Here is a 17,648-nt window from a genome sequence, read left to right as displayed (position 1 = left end):
CCAAGCTGCTTACCTATTGCAGATTCAGTTTTCCCAGCCTGGTGCAGGTCTACAATTTTGTCTCTGGTCTCCTTTGACAGCTCTTTGGTCTTGGCCATAGTGGAGTTTGAGTATGACTGTTTGAGGTTGTGGACAGGTGTCTTTTATACTGATAACGAGTTCAAAAAGGTGCCATTAATACAGGTAACGAGTGGAGGACAGAGGAGCCTCTTAAAGAAGAAGTTACAGGTCTGTGAGAGCCAGAAATCTTGCTTGTTTGTAGGTGACCAAATACTTATTTTACCGAGGAATTTACCAATTAATTCATTAAAAATCCTACAATGTGATTTCCTGGATTTTCTTTTCTCATTCTGTCTCTCATAGTTGGGGTGTACCTATGATAAAAATTACAGGCCTCTCTCATCTTTTTAAATGGGAGAACTTGCACAATTGGTGGCTGACTAAATACTTTTTTGCCCCACTGTATATCATCATTGAGTATATTGAACTGAGCGATAGCACGTTCTCTCTATTTCTTTTATTTGATGCTTTTATTATTTCTTTATTTATCAATTAAAAAATAATAATTGATTTGTTTTTTTTTATTCACCTTTTTTTTTTGCTGTCGTGCAGAGCTAGGCTAATGCAGAAGTGAGCGTGGTTAAATCTAAACTGGGTTGGAAAAACAATGGATGCGTCCATGTTGGCGTTGAAGCTGCCCCCCCCCTGCCCAGTCTGCACTTTAATGCAGGCCGTACCCCACAGGCCTGCTGTACTGATGTGAAAAAACAGGGGAGGGCTTTTTACTGTAGGACCCTGTCCTGATTTCTGTTGGTCTTAAGCATTTGGTTTTATGTTTTTGTTCCTCTTTATTTCACACCACCTTGCACCTAACAGCAAACCTTTCTTCTGGTCGGATTCGATTAGCAGAACCTCTGTATTTATCAGTGTTAAAAACGGGAGGAAGGTGACATTTCTTCTGATTACATTTGAAAGCAAAAACAGTTTAAAGCTTTTCATTTTGAAGCTTCTTGTGTGGAAAATAAATACAAATAAACAAGCTTTTTCTTTTTGGAGATCTGGCTTAACGTGTCGTTTTTGATTTTACTGTCTTTACTTAACAACGGGGGATTGTCCTCTCACTGTTCTTTGCTCCCAGTGTGTGTTTTAAATCAATAAACCGGGGACACCTCTGCACAATGTGGTACTTAGAGCCTAAAGATGAACTGAAGATCAGATTTCTTAGTTAGATTTGTCATATTTTGACATACAAATTGGAAAGATAATTCGCCAGAGAATTACTTAATGTCATCTTTGAATTCATTTGATGCTAAAACAGAAGTATGAGGAGGATACAGGTGTTTTTAGTTGAAAAATCATTGAGTGTGTGTGTGTGTTTTTGGCTATAATGGCTCATTAGTAAATATAATTTGAAATGTATTCTTAAAAAAAGCTTACAGTCTCACTAAAATACCCGTTTGGCTTTTCTGGAAATTCACATACGACGTGTACACTTGTACTTATGTCATTTTAATCATAACTTAGTATTAAAAACTAAGACAAATTCGTAATATTTGGCATAACAATCTGAAAAAAATGTTCATCTTTGAGGTAATATAATGAAGAACAACAGAAGTTCCATTAAGATAAAAGTATTTCTAGTTCAAATTGCATCTGTTTTGCTCGTCTTTTGTTTTTATTACTTTGATTAGTAAATAATATTTGACATTTATGCTTTAAGTCTCACTTAAACACCTATTTGACCTTTTGGGAAACTCACATAATGGGTTCACAGTTCACACCTGTAGTTATGTCCTTTTTATACTAGTTTTATGAAGAAAAAAACCCCACATTTTTTGCACACACCTGACCTTCTGTCTGTCTCCCCCACTGAACTGCAGTGATTCACTTCCTCCACTCCGGCCTGCAGCACATGGACGACAGCAGGAGAGACTGCAGGTGTATCAGCGGTCTGTATTATTTGACCTAAGTAAACAAAGCAGAGAACAGCCAGGTCCTTGTAGCCTCCACACGCCATCTTTTTCTCTGCTTCAGCTCACCTCAGCACACATAGGAGCAGAAGGAGGAGGAGGAGGAGGAGGAGGTGGTGGAGGAGGAGGGCAGTTTCAGCTGCAGAAACACTACACAAAGTCGGGAGAAGTGAATGTTAGTGTTCTCCCTTATCTTGATTCTCTTTCTCCTTACATAATCGTCTTCAGTTTAATGGCTCACTGACTTGCAAGTTAATGGTTTTGCCTTACCTGCAGGCGTGAATGTACAAAATACATGTAGCCTATATATCAGGGGCGGGAATCAGCAGAGGACCCACGATACAATATACTTTCATTAGCTAAAATGAATGGAAAAAGAGTTCAACTGTTTTAACTGTTAGCTTAATGTTTCCAACAAACTGTTAAAAAAAGTTAGCTTAAACCAGGAGGAGCTCGCGAATGCCAAATACAGTTGAAATAGTAAGCTAAATGGAGTCTAAATAGTTGCTCCCAATTAGGGACAGTGTTAATCGTCGGCTAAAGGTTAACAACAAGCTGGAGAAAGCTCAAAGAAAGTTGAATTAGTAATCTTAAAGTATTGAATAAACAGATGAAATAGTCAGATTAACGTAACGTAGCTTAAAGAAAGCTAAGTATTTCAGAAACGGTTCAAATAATAAGGTAATGGATTCCCTGTTGTAATAGGTAGCGAAAAGGAAGGGATAGGCCTACACAGCTGAAGATACTTAGCGTTTTAACAGTTGGCTAAATGTTAGCAACAAACAGTTTGACAAGTTAGCTCAAACCAATGGAATATCAGTAGAAAAGCTAGCAAAATCTCATTGGCAGTTAAGATAGTTAGCAACAAAAGTTATGGCTTATAGTAATGGATCAAACAGTGTTAATCGTGAGCTAAAGATTAGCAACAAACTGTTGTAAAAGCTAACTTAAACCAATCTGTAGAAAAAGCTAGCAAAAAGTTCTTAGTTGTTGAGATATTAACATAAAAGTTAGCAACAAAAAGTAATAGCTTATAGTAATGTTTAAAAAGTTAGCTTAGACCAATATCAGTAGAAAAAGCTAGCAAAAAGTCATTAGGTGTTGAAATAGTGAGCTAAAAGTTGAAATAGTAATGGATAAACAATTGATAGAGTTAGCTAACTGATATTCTAACATTATGTTTGCCATGATAACTAAACTCTCACCACAAGTTTACCCAGATGCATAGTTGGATGACTTTTCTACCTCAAATTAAGACTACTTTATCAACAGTCTGATTCCTGCCTTAGTTTCACCTACTCATTTTCAATTTGCCTACAGACCCATCTATAGAAAAGTATGACCCTAAATTCCAGATATAGTACTACCCAAATAGCAGGTTTGCCAAAACTCATGTGACACCTAACAGCTGGAGAAAATTGTGTTTTTTAGTTTTTACAAACGGTCCCCACTCTGATCCAGCTTCACAGATTGATCAAAAGTGTACCGTATGTGTTGTGCTCACTCAGTAGTTTTGTCATACATTTCCGTGCTCCCTGAGGGGCCCTCGAGTTGTCACAATGATGAATGGCCCCACCAAACAGGAACTCAGTGGGAAGGGTCCTGCAACAACAGCAGCGCCTGCAGACGCTGTACTGTAAGAAACAGTCGTTCAGCTGTCAGCAGTTAAAATCACTACATTAAAGTCAAGGTTACCGTGTAGATCAGCTTCAGATGTGTCCAAAATGCCTGTATAGGAATTGGGGGAAAGGAAATTGTATCTACTATCTATTAAAGCAAAATGGATGCTGGTAAAAAAAAACATTTATTTTTACATAGCATATTGAATGACACACTATCACTGTGGGAATAGTGGGTTCATTTTCTGAAACATCCAGACGGTACAACATTAAACACTTTATGCACGCACTATTGATGACACAGATTCCTGTTGCAGAATTGATTTTCAAGTCGAGTTTCTCCACGGCGGAGGGCCTTCACCTCTATTTCAGCTGGCAGCAAGGTAATACATTTTTGGTGCATTGTTTGCTGAAGCTGGCTTTTACAAATGGAACAATGTTCAACATATATTTCACTTGTCTGCAGAGTGCCACAACACATCATTTGAGCTCATATTAAAAAGCGTAAGAGCTATGTTGTTCCGATGTGAATTGGTTCATTTTAACAATGTTATTTTCTCATTTAGTGGCTAATCAAATCATGACATTTTACAGCATTAACCAAAACAAATAGTGTCTTGTAGAGTTCTCCTGTGGTTTTCAAATTGTAATCAGAGCTGCAAATAAAACTTTAAGCGGTAATTAATCTTTTAAATGTGTTGTTAAGTCAATAAAATGTCAGAAATACAGAAAAATCCCCATCTCAGTCTCCGTCGAAGGACTTGTTTTGAGAAACGTTAAGTTTTCCAGTTTACAATTACACAAAACAGAGAAAGCAAGCAAGTGAATCTTCACTTTGGGAGATGCTGTGATGGTAGGATTTTTCACATTCTTTCTCTGTTTTGCTTGGCTGAATCGATTCCTCGTCTTCAGCTCCAGTTGGAATAAAACAAAACTGTCCTTTGAAGCGTTTCTCAGATGACCTTCATGCAGGGTAAAGTGAGTCGTGTCAGGGACAGTTTGCTGCAGAGTCGACCGCCGTGCACTCGGCTTGACGTCACAGCTGGGCCGAGGGACACGAGGGTTCGTCGCCTGTGGAGAGCAGCTGGCTTCAAGACTCCAGCGTGGCCCCCGATCGGATCCCTGAGGGGCCCCGAGGGGGGGGTCAAACATCCAAACCTTTCATCCACTGCTGCAGGAGCTCACAGGAGGGACTTCACCAGTGCCACCATGTGGTCCACACCACACACTACGTCCACCACCTGACCAGGTACGGTCACCTGAGGGAAAACATGCACAAACTGTTAAAAAGGGACCAAGTTTGAGTAAAATCATACCTTTTTCTTGGATTTTGTTTAATTTGAGCATTTTTTTAACTTTTCTTTGGTCCAAGTTGCAGATACCTTTCATTTTCACAACTTATTATGCATTGAAGATTATAAACAACAGTAATATGGAATATCTGGCCAGCTATTGCAAAATGACACGCTACATAGTACTGCTGATTTCATTGTTTTATTGCTGTTGTTTAAGGTTGCTTGATTGATGCAGAAGCACATATTTTACTTGTAGTCTGCTATATGGGGTTTTGTGCATGTAAATGGTCTGCAAAGGCTAAAATAAATAAAGAACTTTTTGAACAATAAAGCACGGAGACCTGTCACAGGAGAGGCACTACATACAAATATGAAACCTGAAAATTAGCATAAAGTCCGTGTTTGGGATGAATAAAGCCTTTCTGATCTGATTTAAACACTTTGTTCACATGATTTTATAACAAACCGTTCGAAAGGGCTTGAAAGGATAGAAATCTGCTGTAAAAATATCTAATCTTAACCAGTTTCTTCCCAAATATGAAGAAACGAGTGAAATATATTCTGTACAGTATGTGCATTCTGTGCTTCAGCTGCATGGTTGCCTCTTTTTTTGTTTGCATGACCAATATTGAATCAGTGTTGTCTTACTCTCCACGGGAAGAACTGGTCGTCTTTCTTCCCGATTCCCAAACAACCTCTCACATTCTTCCCCCAGACGAAGAGCTCGCCTCGATCTGCAACACAAGCATCAAACATGGTCACGTTGCGAGGCCCGCTGAGCTCCACACAGAGCAGCTGCAGGCCGGATAAATCGGAGCTTTCACTGGGATGAGCTTTGCAGAATATGACAAAAAAAATTATAATAACAAGCATGCTGTCCCCCCCCCCCCCTCCCAGACGTGTGTGCCTCACTTTAAGCTCTTCAGACTGGAGTAAACAGAATGACTCTGCTGTTTATGAGTTTACATCCTTTAACGAAAACAAGATGCTTAGGCAGCAGAACGCTTGTATTTGATGGTGAGATACTGATTTGACTTCACTTATTCAGATTTAAAAGGAATAGAAATGTGTTCCTGTGCCTAAGGAGCTGCTTCTCAGTGGCTACAACAGCTTTAATTGCACAATTTAACTTTAACTTTATACAAACAGGTATTACTTTGAGTAGGTGCACCTGTCATGAAACATCATTTCCCCTTGGGATTAATACGGTGTTTTAATTGATTTAATATAAAAACAGATGAAGTTGTTTAAAGTTCTTTTATTCGTAGGCTTTTTAAAGTCCCAGCTAAAGTTATCTATACACCTATAAACAAAAGTATATCAGCGGAAACAATTCGAAGGAGGCTCTCTATTCTCTCCTCTCTCTTCTAAGGAGGCCAAAGAAAGACAGCAAAAATTATTTTCCCCTTAATTGTTTAGTTTAAATAAAGCATTTTCCAGATTATCTTCCCATGAAGGAAATTCCCAAGAACGGATAAAAGACATCTTGATAAAGCCGCACAGGAACGTGCTTTTTATCTGTAATTAAATAGGCTCTTTGCTGTCTTTCATTGGGCCTCTGTTCGAGTCTGTTCTGGTGGGCTTTTCATTTTTCTTTCTCAGCTCTTCTCAACAATACTGCAGAGAAATCTAGAACTTTAGAGAGCCTTGGGGATGGGTACTGTACACACTTAATAATGTTTCAGGTTGAACTATTCCTTAGATATATAGAACAAAGTTACCCGTCACTGCAGCGAAATGGTTGAGTCCACAGCGGATCTTGGTGACGGCGACTGAGGGGTTAAACTCGGAGCGTCCGAACAGAATGGAGGGAATCATCTCCGGGGTCGAGGATTCAGAAAGTTTGGGACCTTTTCCAAGAATGCCAAAGCCCCAAACAAACACCTCTCCTTTATCTGGAACAGATTTGCAAAGAATGGTATTTTTTGCAACGACATAATACAGAAAAGTAGGAAGAACAGTTTCACGGAGAGAGAACCGATTTCTGCCTCTAAGACACTTGATCAATCCAAGCCCTGGTTTCTTTAAACATATATCACCCTTAAAAATGGTCAATTAAGAGACTGCAAAGAGGGAGATATTTCTGCTTGTTGTCCTCATTTACATAACACCAATAAGGGGAAACCCCACATCAGGAAGTCTGATAGACACAAAATCCAAAACTACCTTTAACAAATGTTACCTGTCTTGGTGTCTTAAAAACTGACCAGACAAACAAGTATGTGATCTGTGATGCCACCAAGAGGCCGCATGTGGAATCACTTCTCCAACACCAAACTATAGAGCAACCAAAAGAGCTCTCAGGTCAGACAATATGTCCTTGTTGAGGAAGCCAAAACTCCAAAACAGTCTGTCTGGAATCTACAGTCCTTCTCTTGCTCACTCTCTTTTTAATCTTGTTGTTTTCTAGTGTGTGTGTGTGTGTGTGTGTGTGTGTGTGTGTGTGTGTGTGTGTGTGTGTGTGTGTGTGTGTGAACTCACCGTTAAGAACAGCTACCTGTGTTCCTCCACATGCTGCCTGCACCAGCTTCCCACAGCTGGTCAGAGGAAGACGTCGAGGAGAGTTAAGCTACGAGGAGAAAACACATGTCAAATTGAGCGCAGAAAACGAAGATATATTTCAGGTTTCTTTTTCTAATTGACCAATTACGTATGACAGGTGGGTTATGGGCATATGTATTATGTTTTCTCATGTTATAAACACTGTTGTGCTTCTATTTTTAGTGCTTTTTTCGGTATTATAATTGCTTTAAGGACATGTATGATCACCAGGGATTACATTAAGGACTGCTATGGATTACCAGGGACTCTCTACAGTCCTCTTTATATATTTGGGTAGTTTTTTCGCTTCTATATCCATGAATAAAATCAATCAATCATCGAAGCACTCGTGCAAAGACAGTCTGCTTTGTTTCAAGTGAAAATATGATGATTCTTTTTTACATATCTTACACGTTAAGGTTCAAAATGATGATGTTAAAATCTAAAGGTCTTCATTCCATCATGGTGAAGGCTGATCTGACCTAACCTTTCAAATATTTGTATTGATTCTATTATCTCTCCTTTCCTTTCCTCTCTCCTTCCATCCATCCCTTTCCTTTCCTCTCTCCTTTTATTTCCATCCTTATTTTTTATCTCCTTTTCTTTCCTATCAACTCCTTTCCTTTTTTGCTTCTCCTTCCCTCTCCACCCATTTGCTCTCCTTTCCTTTCCTCTCAAATACTCTCCGTTCCTTTCCACTACTCTCCTTTTCTTTCCTTTCTTTATTCTCCTTTCCTTTCCTTTCCTTTCCTTTCCTTTCCTCTCTCCTCCCTTCTCCTCTCCTCTCCCCTCTTATTTTCCTTTCCTCTCCAATACTCTCCTTTCCACTACTCTCCTTTTCTTTCCTTTCTTTATTCTCCTTTCCTTTCCTTGTCTCCTTTCCTTTCCTCTCCTCTCCTCTACTCCCTTCTCCTCTCCCCTCTTATTTTCCTTTCCTCTCCAATACTCTCCTTTCCACTACTCTCCTTTTCTTTCCTTTCTTTATTCTCCTTTCCTTTCCTTGTCTCCTTTCCTTTCCTCTCCTCTCCTCTACTGCCTTCTCCTCTCCTCTCCCCTCTTATTTTCCTTTCCTCTCCAATACTCTCCTTTCCTTTCCTTTCTTTCTTCTCCTTTCCTTTCCTTTCCTTTCTTTTCCTCCCTTCTCCTCTCTTCTCGTCCTGCAGGATTTCCTCCCAGTGACACCCTTTCCTTCAAGAACAGTAATTTACCCCTGTGTTTCAGAGAGTCGTTCTGCCTTCCGATCGTTTCTCTGCCATAACAGCTTTTTTCTGAAATGCTGCCGCTGCTAATTCTGTCTGCAGTGTCAGCAGAGTGTGCAACCCCAATTATTAAATCTGTCATGAGAAGTCGTCTGTCTGAGGCTAATACACGGTAAAACTGCATTATGTATAAGTGCTGTTTAGGCCAAAGGGCTGCAGTGATTTGATGGTTTCGTGTGGTGATATGAAAAGTGACCGTTGTTTTTATTCTTCATATAAGTGCTGATATAAAAGCTTGTTTTGAAGGGGAATTTGATGCTATTCTAAATGTGTCATCTTGTTTTAAAATGACAGGTTAATAACAGATTAAAAGTCAAATGCAACCTCTGATGATTTTATAAATGTTCTCGTTGAGTAGGTTATTGTATGTCAGGCTAAAGGGGCTTTAAGAAGGTGTTTCGTTTCTGAAATAAAGTTCTATCTAAGGTAGTTGAATGCTTATGCTTGATTGATTTTATAAATATAAATAAAACCATTATCAGTATCTGCTAAGAAATGTGCAATTTGTGCATCCATAGAAATACAAAAAGGCAGATAATTGCTTGAAATATGCCTTATAATTGTTCGCCAAAATCAAAGACATACGAGAGATTAAAGCTCATCGCAGCCACTGGTTTCCTCTCACCTGTGTGGCCTCGGTGACGGAGGCCAGCTGCAGGTACTCAGAGTTCCCCCAGCCGTACAGATCTCCGTCTTTAGACACGGCCAGGCTGCAGTCTCCATATGTGTTGATCTGCTGCACCTCCACCCCCGACAGATCCCCGCCCACCTCCACCGGACTGCAGCTCACTTTGTGGTGACCCAGACCTGGAGGAAGAGGAATCAAACATTTTGAAAAAGGTGTCATCTTTAATGCCACCTCAAAATTGAAATCCTCCACAAACTGTCTGAAGTTGGTTAATGGAATTGTTACACTGTTCACTTTATTTTGTATAAACAGGGGTTGAAAGAATACATATAAGGCTGGGAATGAATGTGTTTGCATTCACTGTATTGTTTTACAGTTCACTGACCAGTCTGTCCATCTGCTCCCCATCCACATGCAAACACTTTCCCTGTCTCAGTGAGGAACAGACTGTGGTCCTGTCCACACGCCACCTGGAAATAAAGGAAGGAAAATGTTCAGCGGTAAAATCCCATTTGAATTGGGGAAAAAGAAACCAAATCTACATGCAAAAGAAGCTTGTTAAAATGTAGATGTTTGGATGAAACACTGACACATGACACTGGGAGGGTGTGAGGGTGACTCAGTCGCATCTAAATGCACCTGCAGGTCTCATAGCAGGAGAAATGATCCGCACTCACCTGTGTGACTCTGCTGCTGAAGCCGGTCATTCTGTGGATGGTGTGACTCCCGCTGTTTGAACACAACAGAAACAGATCCATCATCCATCATATAGATAGACAACTTGTAGATTTACAAGACCAAGTCGAAATTTAGAAAAAAAGTCAGGATGTTTAGGAAAAAAATGATAATTTCCAAAAATAGTCAGAAATTCCAAAAAGTCTAAATTTGGAGAGAAGGAAAATCTGAAGTTTGAAAAGAAAATAGAAAGAAAAAAAATGTGGAGACAAAAAGTGGGACTTTTTGAAAGGAGATGATAAGGGCCACATGAAAAAGGAGTTAGAATAATGAGAAAATATTGGGACATTTTTAAAAGTCGAAATTTGGAGAAAGAAAAAGTCAGAATTTTGGAAAAGAAAATACAAGAAGAAATCTTATGTGATGATATATATAGCTTACGATATATCAAATTAACTATATTGTGAGTGAAGACAAACCTGTAAACTTCATCTTCAATGATCCGCCTCCCACACTGGCCGTACGCGTTGTTGCCCATACTGAAAACTAGATAGAGACAAAGTGCAATGAGAAAGTGCAGAAAAATATGTTTTAAATCCTGAAAAGGCTTCAGAGCACCAAACCAAGTGGACCTGGTTTCGGCTGAGTGTGGTGCAGGGTGAGTCTCTTACCTCCCTCCTGGTCGGTGAGGATCAGAGAGTGAGCTCGGCCGCAGGAGACCTGAAGCACCTGGGTTTGCAGAGGCTTATGGAGAGGAAGAGCCACCGGGGACGGCTCCAACACGTAGTCATAACTCTTATCTGCACACACAGAAAGCAGACATTTGATAGTGATACAGATTCAGAGAAGGAAAGAAGCACGGAAGATGCAGACTGAATTGTAATGCCGTTTTAAGATATTCTAGAGCAAAATGTTTTAAATCAACTCACGGCGGCTGCCCTGTGTGCGCTGGAAGCCGAGCTGAGAGTCCTTATTCAGGCCCATGCCCCACAGCTTGTTCACATCTTTGGTCTGTGAGGCGATGAGAGTGAAGCCGTAACCACAAGCAGCCGACGAAATCTACCACAGAAGAAGAAAACGTTTTATTGTAACACCTCCCACACGTTCTTTGTAATACTAATTGAGAGATTACTGTTATCACTGACATGTTTGTTATTTTATCAAGTTAGTAGAGAAGCAAAGATGAATCCATTTGCTGTCAACTTTTAAATGAATTCCTTCCTGATTTACTGACTCATCTGTGACAGTAAAGTTAAATATGAGGCCCAATATGAAGCTCTTTAAAGCTGCTTTCACCTGCTCTGCAGTGTCCAGGCGGTACGGAGTCAGCTGGTATTTGCGCGGTTTCTTCCTTCCGCTGTCTGGCACCACCAGGCTGGGGATCCCCAGGGCGCCGGTGAAGGAGAAGCCCCAGACAAACACTTTGTGGCTGGGCTTCTTGTGCTGGCCGACATACTGAAACACCGGACCAGTGGCGGCTCTCTCTCGTGGGATGGAGGATTTACTAAGGGTCGCATAACCACACACCTGCAGACCTCTGCTCAGGTGTGGAGAGCAGTGACGCACACAAGGAAGAGCCATCCTGCAGGAAGAGAAATATCAGGTAATAGTTTAATAAAGTGAGGATTTTGGGTTTGTAGTCATGACATGAGAAGCCCACAATTTAGTTTATGGAGATAATAAGACTTTATTTATCCCGAAGGAAATTCCTGTCAGAGTTACAAAAGATTCGCCGTGGCGCAACTGGCTGGGGCACCTGCACCGTACGCCGGCAACCCTGGTTTCGATTCCTGACCCGTGGTCCTTTCCGATCCCAACCCGGCTCTCTCTCACACTTTCCTGTCACTCTCCACTGTCCTATCCGATAAAAGGCAAAAAGCCCCCCAAAAAATAACTTTTAAAAAAAGTTATAAAAGACTCGGTACAATAAACATATTATTAATATTAACAGTGCAGTAAACAAAAGATGGACCATTGATTTTAATTATTTTATTAACTGTAAATAATGATGAGAGATATTGTAAAAGTAACAAAAACCATAGTGGCAGATGTGTCCTCCTTGCACATGTAATTATTGAACCTATTATTTCACATTTACACAGATTATTTACCTGGATTAAGTTTTTATTTGAAGTATATCAGAAGAAAGTCTACTATTACTTAATTGTCCTTTTTATGTTTATAGAATCGTACAGTTGATTTTCATTGGACAAAAGAGAAAATCAGTGTAAAACAATCTGAAAAATAGACTTTTGTTTTGCAAAACTCTTGCAGAAGAAACTAAATGTATAGTAAAACTCTGAACGTTTAACCTGCATTAATTGATCTTAAGTTCTGATAAGCAACTAGAACCGTACACCTGTTTATTAAATTGCTGAGAGGAAATGTAACAGCACCAACCCCTGTACAAAAAGTGTGCTTTACAATATGCTGCTGTAGTCTAATTGAAAATTGAACAACCTATACTAGGAGACTTGGAGACCTTTTAAGCATTCAGGGTCAATTAGTTAATTCGGCTTGATTCTGGTCCATTTAGCAACTCTATACTTTAATTAAATATCACATTTTGACCTACCCATTAGCTAGCTCCTTCATTACTGTTACTGCCACTTAACAGTCGTTCACAAACACCGGTCAAACGACCAATTTAGGTTAGAATGATCCTAAAATAAGTTTTTGGGGAATTGAATGAATGCCGAATAAAAGAATGAATCCTAATAATTCGTGTAAGACAGTGAGCATTGTTTTAGCTACAATAAAACAACGACAATAACAACAGAAGTATTAAATTATCAGTATTATGATCGGGGTTTCACCACGTGTTCGGAGATCGATTTAACTCACCTTCCCTTCCTATTCCGGGTTTAATAATGTGTTTTAAAGGTTTGAAATCTAACTCGTGCTGTACATAAAGCGATGTGAATTATATGAAATTGTAGTTAAATACTTCAATGTCATTTTAACTGTTGTTTACCTTTAGTTAACCCAAGTATCCCGGATGTTCTTCTTTGCCTCACGTTAAAGAAGCACTGCGCCATCTGCTGGACGGGAGGGTGTAGTACAGGTGTGCGCAGCAGTGGTGGTAGACGTATTCAATTCAAATGAAAAAGTACTTCTACACACTGTTATAATATCTGTCACGTAACAAAGATGCTTTAAAAATATTATAAAAGTCAATGAAATGATATAACATATTAAGATGTTTCTTTTAAGTTAAAGTGAAGCTTGTTTTCTTATAAATCTTGTATAAAATGTATGTTCAAAGGTTTTATTTGTCATATGCACAGCAGATATGTTGGCAATGAAAATCTTATATACCAGGCTCCTCCAACAACTCAGCATACATAGTGCAAATAAGATAAATACACTAGTGTAAAAATTAGACAAGAAAATATATACAATAACAACAATAAGGATGTAAAATATATACATATATACTGTACAGTAATTTAGATTCTTTACACTGTTGTATGAGGAGGTATAGACAGATGCATATATTACGTATAAACAGATATTTATGGCAGAAATGTATAATATATAGATATGTGTACTATAAACAGATGTGAGTAGACATTCACAGAGCTCAGGAGTTCAGCAGTCTTATAGCCTCAACTCAACTCAACTCAACTTTATTTATAAAGCCCTTTAAAAACAGCCGCAGCTGAAACAAAGTGCTGCACATGGATAAAAACACGTAGCACACAACACAAAACAACTAAAACAATATCAAAACAATATCAAAAAACAACAAGACCAATGAAACAAATACAGAAACATAGTCTCATGCTGGGTTAAAAGCCAACGAATAGAAATGGGTTTGAAGACGAGTTTTAAAAATGGGCAGTGAAGGGGCTTGTCTATCCTGGTATAAAACTGTCCCATTCTGTCATGTAATGGCAGAACGTTCTAAAAAAAAAAGAAAGTCCAACCTGAGGTCTGTTGAAATAGCATCACTGTTGTATTTGGAGGAATCTCTGGCATTAATGTGTTTTTTATTTATTGAAATTTTGGCAAAAAAGCAAGTATTTCTCATACGTTGAGGGTTTAGGAGTCAAACAAATGTAGAACTACAAGGTTGGATAAAATGTTGATAAATGTCCCTATTTATGAAAACCTCCTTCAAGCGAAGTTGCTTCAAGTGTCCATAACCGACTGATAATCTACTCTGGTGTCAGATTAGAGGGACTCTAGAAGTGGGTTAAGGCTGAAGGCCCATCAGGTGAGTCTCACTTGTCACTCACCTGCAGGGGGTTTATGCAGCAACATGTCCACAGCATAGGACACTGTCATTTGACGCCTTCATTTATATAAATAACAGCACATGTATAGACCTCATATCAGAACATTTAGTAAAGAGCGGTTGAATAAATGTTGTACATATCAGAGTCAACGGTTTTGCAGCAATACATCTGAAAATGCTCTCGAAACACGTTAAATACAATACCTTTTTGTCAGGTTTTTATGAGGCTGAAGCCGGGCGTCTAAAAGCAGGTATATCTGCAGAGAGACTTTAATCCTTTAAGAGGATCAGGTCTGAGATCCAGGGGGACGGGGTGAAGGACGCACTTACTGTCTATAGTGGCGTGCACATGGCATCACTGTGAGCATGTGTTGCATGTTTCAAATACGTTGACATTTGTGGAGTATTTTTTATGGAATATAAACAGGGATGGAGGCAGAGGCTGCGTGCAAATGCTGGAGTAATTTTCTGCATGCATCCTGAATATTAGCACGGGGAGGAGGATTTAAGGTAAGCTACAGTGTGTGTCTGTCACACTGCATTTAAACTGGAAAAAGTAATTGGATATTGATACTGATATGTGAATTGTCACATTTCCTTGGCCTACATTTTGCAAAACATTACCGGGACACAATACAAAAATAAACTAAATGAAATATGAAATAACCACAAGCATCTCACTTTGATCTTTAAATCAAACACAAATTGACCTTTTTTTAATCTGTATTTATTTTTTTGCTGAATCTCCCACACACAGACAGCCATGCCGGTGCTGGAGGTGTTCTGCAGCCTGATTGGCTGGTTCTGTCTCTACCTGTTGTTCTGCTACACCTTCGCTCAGCGGGGGGCCGAGTGGAACTGCAGACTCGTCACTTTTTCCCACGGTGTCGTCATCGTGCTGCTGACGGCGTACGTCCTCTTCATAGACGGACCACTGCCTTTCACACATGCAGGTAAAGTATTTTTTAAAAACACTTAAATCTCCTTAAATGTGTCACTACACTTTAAGAGGGAAACAATACCTGAAAAAAACATCCTTTATTTCATTATGTTAGAGAAGCCCTGTTATGCTTTTTGGCATAACCCTTTCCTATAGTGTGTTTTATAGGTTTTAGTGCATGTAAATGGTCTACAAAGGCTACAATTTGCCTCCAGAAACAGTTTCTCTCCCATTAACTCCCCATCACACAAAATTGAGTCTCAAATAAATGTAGAAATTAACTCAAAGTTTAAGGTAATTAAGTATTTAGTTATTTTCCTTCTCTTTATAATCCATTTGTGTGTGATTGCAGTCACGTGTGTTTGTTGTTAGTCGTTTTAACCTCAATTCATTAAACATTTGCGTCTCTAGTGACATGTTGTCGGTGAAGGCCCTTAAAACAGGTGTGTTTACGTAACATCTAACCCTCCTCTCCATGCCGCAGGTGCAGAAAACAGCGAGCTGCAGACGTTCTCTCTGGCCGTCTGCCTCGGCTACTTCTTCTTCGACATGTGCTGGTGCGTCTTCTACCACACCGAGGGCCCCCTCATGCTGGCTCACCACGCCGGCAGCATCGTGGGGATCCTGCTGTCGCTGATCATGGGCGTTTCCGGTGTCGAAACCTGCGGCGTGATCTTAGGCAGCGAGATCACGAACCCCCTGCTGCAGACGCGCTGGTTCCTCCGGCAGCTGGGCCTCTACGACAGCCTGCTGGGCGACACCGTGGATGTACTTTTCATCGTGCTGTTCGCCACCGTACGCATAGGAGTGGGCACGGTGATGTTTTACTGCGAGCTGACGTCTCCGAGGACAACACTGATAATGAAGCTCGGCGGCGTGGCCATGTATGCGCTAGCCTGGGTGTTCATGGTGGACATCGCCCGGTTTTGCTGCAAGAAAAGCAGAGCAAAGTATAAAAAGTGGCAGGAGAACCACAAGCTAAGAGAGGCACAAAGACTGAACGGACTTTCAGGAAAATGTGAATGAATTCTTGTTTAGTTTGGAATTTAGTTTTGTCTATTTGGCGCCACCTATGGGCATTTGTGGTATTACAGTTACGATTTCAGTTGCGATAAAAGGTGGCAAGAGAACCAAAAGCTCAAATTGGTCAACACATTAGTTATGATCATTGTTTTGTCACTTTGGTGCCACCTAAAGCAAATGGAGGTAATAACTGTGCCGATTTTTCGATCTCTCTTTTCAGATATATACGAATATAAAAGGATGCAAGGGAACCACAAGCTGAAAGACGTCAATGCACAAAACGTTCAGTTCCACGAGAGCGACGTTTGTGATACAAGGTGGTGAGAAAACCAAAAGCTCACCGAAGTAAACACATGAAACCTGAATGGATGTTTGGAAAAGAGAGACTAAATCGCTCTTCGTTTACGACCATATTATGTTCTGTCAATTTGGCGCTATGTAATGCAATTAGTGGTAATTACAGGTGTGATTTTGGGATATTGCTTCCCAAAGAAACAACACTCCTGATTCTTCTCAGTAAGTATGTTTGCTGCGGTAGTCCAGTGCGTTCCTTTTTTATACCGTGACATTGCTTGCCGTTGCCATTTTTCATATTTTTTATAGAAATGTAGTTACATTTTTTGGTGAACATCGCCCAGTTTGGCTACAAGAAATTAATAGAGTGAAGTGTAAAAAGTGGCGGGAGAACCACAAGCTCAAAGAACGCCAAAACCAAATGGACTTTCAGAAGAAAGTGAATGAATTCTCGTTTAGTTGGGATCTTTGTTTTGTGAATTTGGCGCCACCTATGGCTATTAGCGGTATTACAGGTGTGATTTTGGATTTCAAGAGAGCGATGTTTTGATAAAACGTGGCGAGAGAACCAAATCCTCAAAGAAGCCAAAGCAAAAATACTTAGTGGACCTCTTGGAAAGCGTGGCTAACTCCATCTGTCATTACGATCTTTGTTTAGTCAATTTAGCGCCACCTATGGTTGTTAGCGGTAATCACATGTGTAGTTTTGGATATCACTTCCCAGAGAGCGACGTGTGCGATTGTTCTCAGTATGTAGGTCTGGCTAGAGAAAAAGAAATCAACACACAAAAACTGGATACGCTTTTTAAGATCTTTTTCGTGTTTCGGCGCACTGGGATCGGTGGGAAATGCAGGTGTAGTTCTGAATGATCAACTAAGCGCCACTCGATTTTTTCCAACAGATGAAATCTTCTTGGTTGAATTTTGGTCTGAACAAACAGGGTCAATAGCTATTTAATAACCACAACATTTTGAATAGAACATTTATAAAACAGATTCATAATACATGGATTCTTCACCCTCTAAGTAGTTTGTGTTAAAACATTTCAAGGTGGAAAAAAACACAAAACCTTTGATATACAGTCATATTTGTACGATATATTCTTTTACACAGAAAACAGTCTAAATATTCCTCATTCGTTTTATTTTCTTGTGTATCTTGCC

The 17,648-nt window shown here is 39.8% G+C and overlaps 2 protein-coding genes across 3 annotated transcripts; one reads left to right on the top strand and one right to left on the bottom strand.

Moving 5' to 3' along the window:
- Positions 1 to 3,762: 3,762 nt before the first annotated feature.
- Positions 3,763 to 13,005, bottom strand: rcc1l (RCC1 like). 2 transcript variants are annotated; one of them, XM_063895056.1, is made up of 12 exons: positions 12,962 to 13,005; positions 11,284 to 11,569; positions 10,917 to 11,046; positions 10,659 to 10,787; positions 10,467 to 10,533; positions 9,990 to 10,041; positions 9,698 to 9,782; positions 9,310 to 9,491; positions 7,366 to 7,453; positions 6,606 to 6,779; positions 5,533 to 5,618; positions 3,763 to 4,848 (listed from the first exon to the last, which is right to left on the bottom strand). In XM_063895056.1, the coding sequence occupies exons 2-12, from the start codon at positions 11,566 to 11,568 to the stop codon at positions 4,771 to 4,773; spliced, it is 1,356 nt and encodes a 451-aa protein (XP_063751126.1). In that variant the 5' UTR covers position 11,569; positions 12,962 to 13,005; the 3' UTR covers positions 3,763 to 4,770. The 2 variants fall into 2 exon arrangements, with proteins under 2 accessions (XP_063751126.1, XP_063751125.1); XM_063895055.1 differs by having other exon boundaries at positions 12,832 to 12,980.
- Positions 13,006 to 14,540: 1,535 nt separating this feature from the next.
- On the top strand, positions 14,541 to 17,294 carry tlcd5b (TLC domain containing 5b). The gene is made up of 4 exons (XM_063895057.1): positions 14,541 to 14,737; positions 14,985 to 15,180; positions 15,652 to 16,185; positions 16,411 to 17,294. Exons 2-4 carry the CDS (start codon positions 14,991 to 14,993, stop codon positions 16,512 to 16,514), a joined length of 828 nt encoding a protein of 275 aa, XP_063751127.1. The 5' UTR covers positions 14,541 to 14,737; positions 14,985 to 14,990; the 3' UTR covers positions 16,515 to 17,294.
- The last annotated feature ends 354 nt before the right edge of the window (positions 17,295 to 17,648 follow it).

This window comes from Eleginops maclovinus, chromosome 11, assembly GCF_036324505.1.
Source record: "Eleginops maclovinus isolate JMC-PN-2008 ecotype Puerto Natales chromosome 11, JC_Emac_rtc_rv5, whole genome shotgun sequence".
In the NCBI taxonomy this organism is placed as follows: domain Eukaryota; kingdom Metazoa; phylum Chordata; class Actinopteri; order Perciformes; family Eleginopidae; genus Eleginops; species Eleginops maclovinus.
Note: the sequence above shows the minus strand (reverse complement) of the source record. Positions and strands in the feature narration are given on the sequence as shown.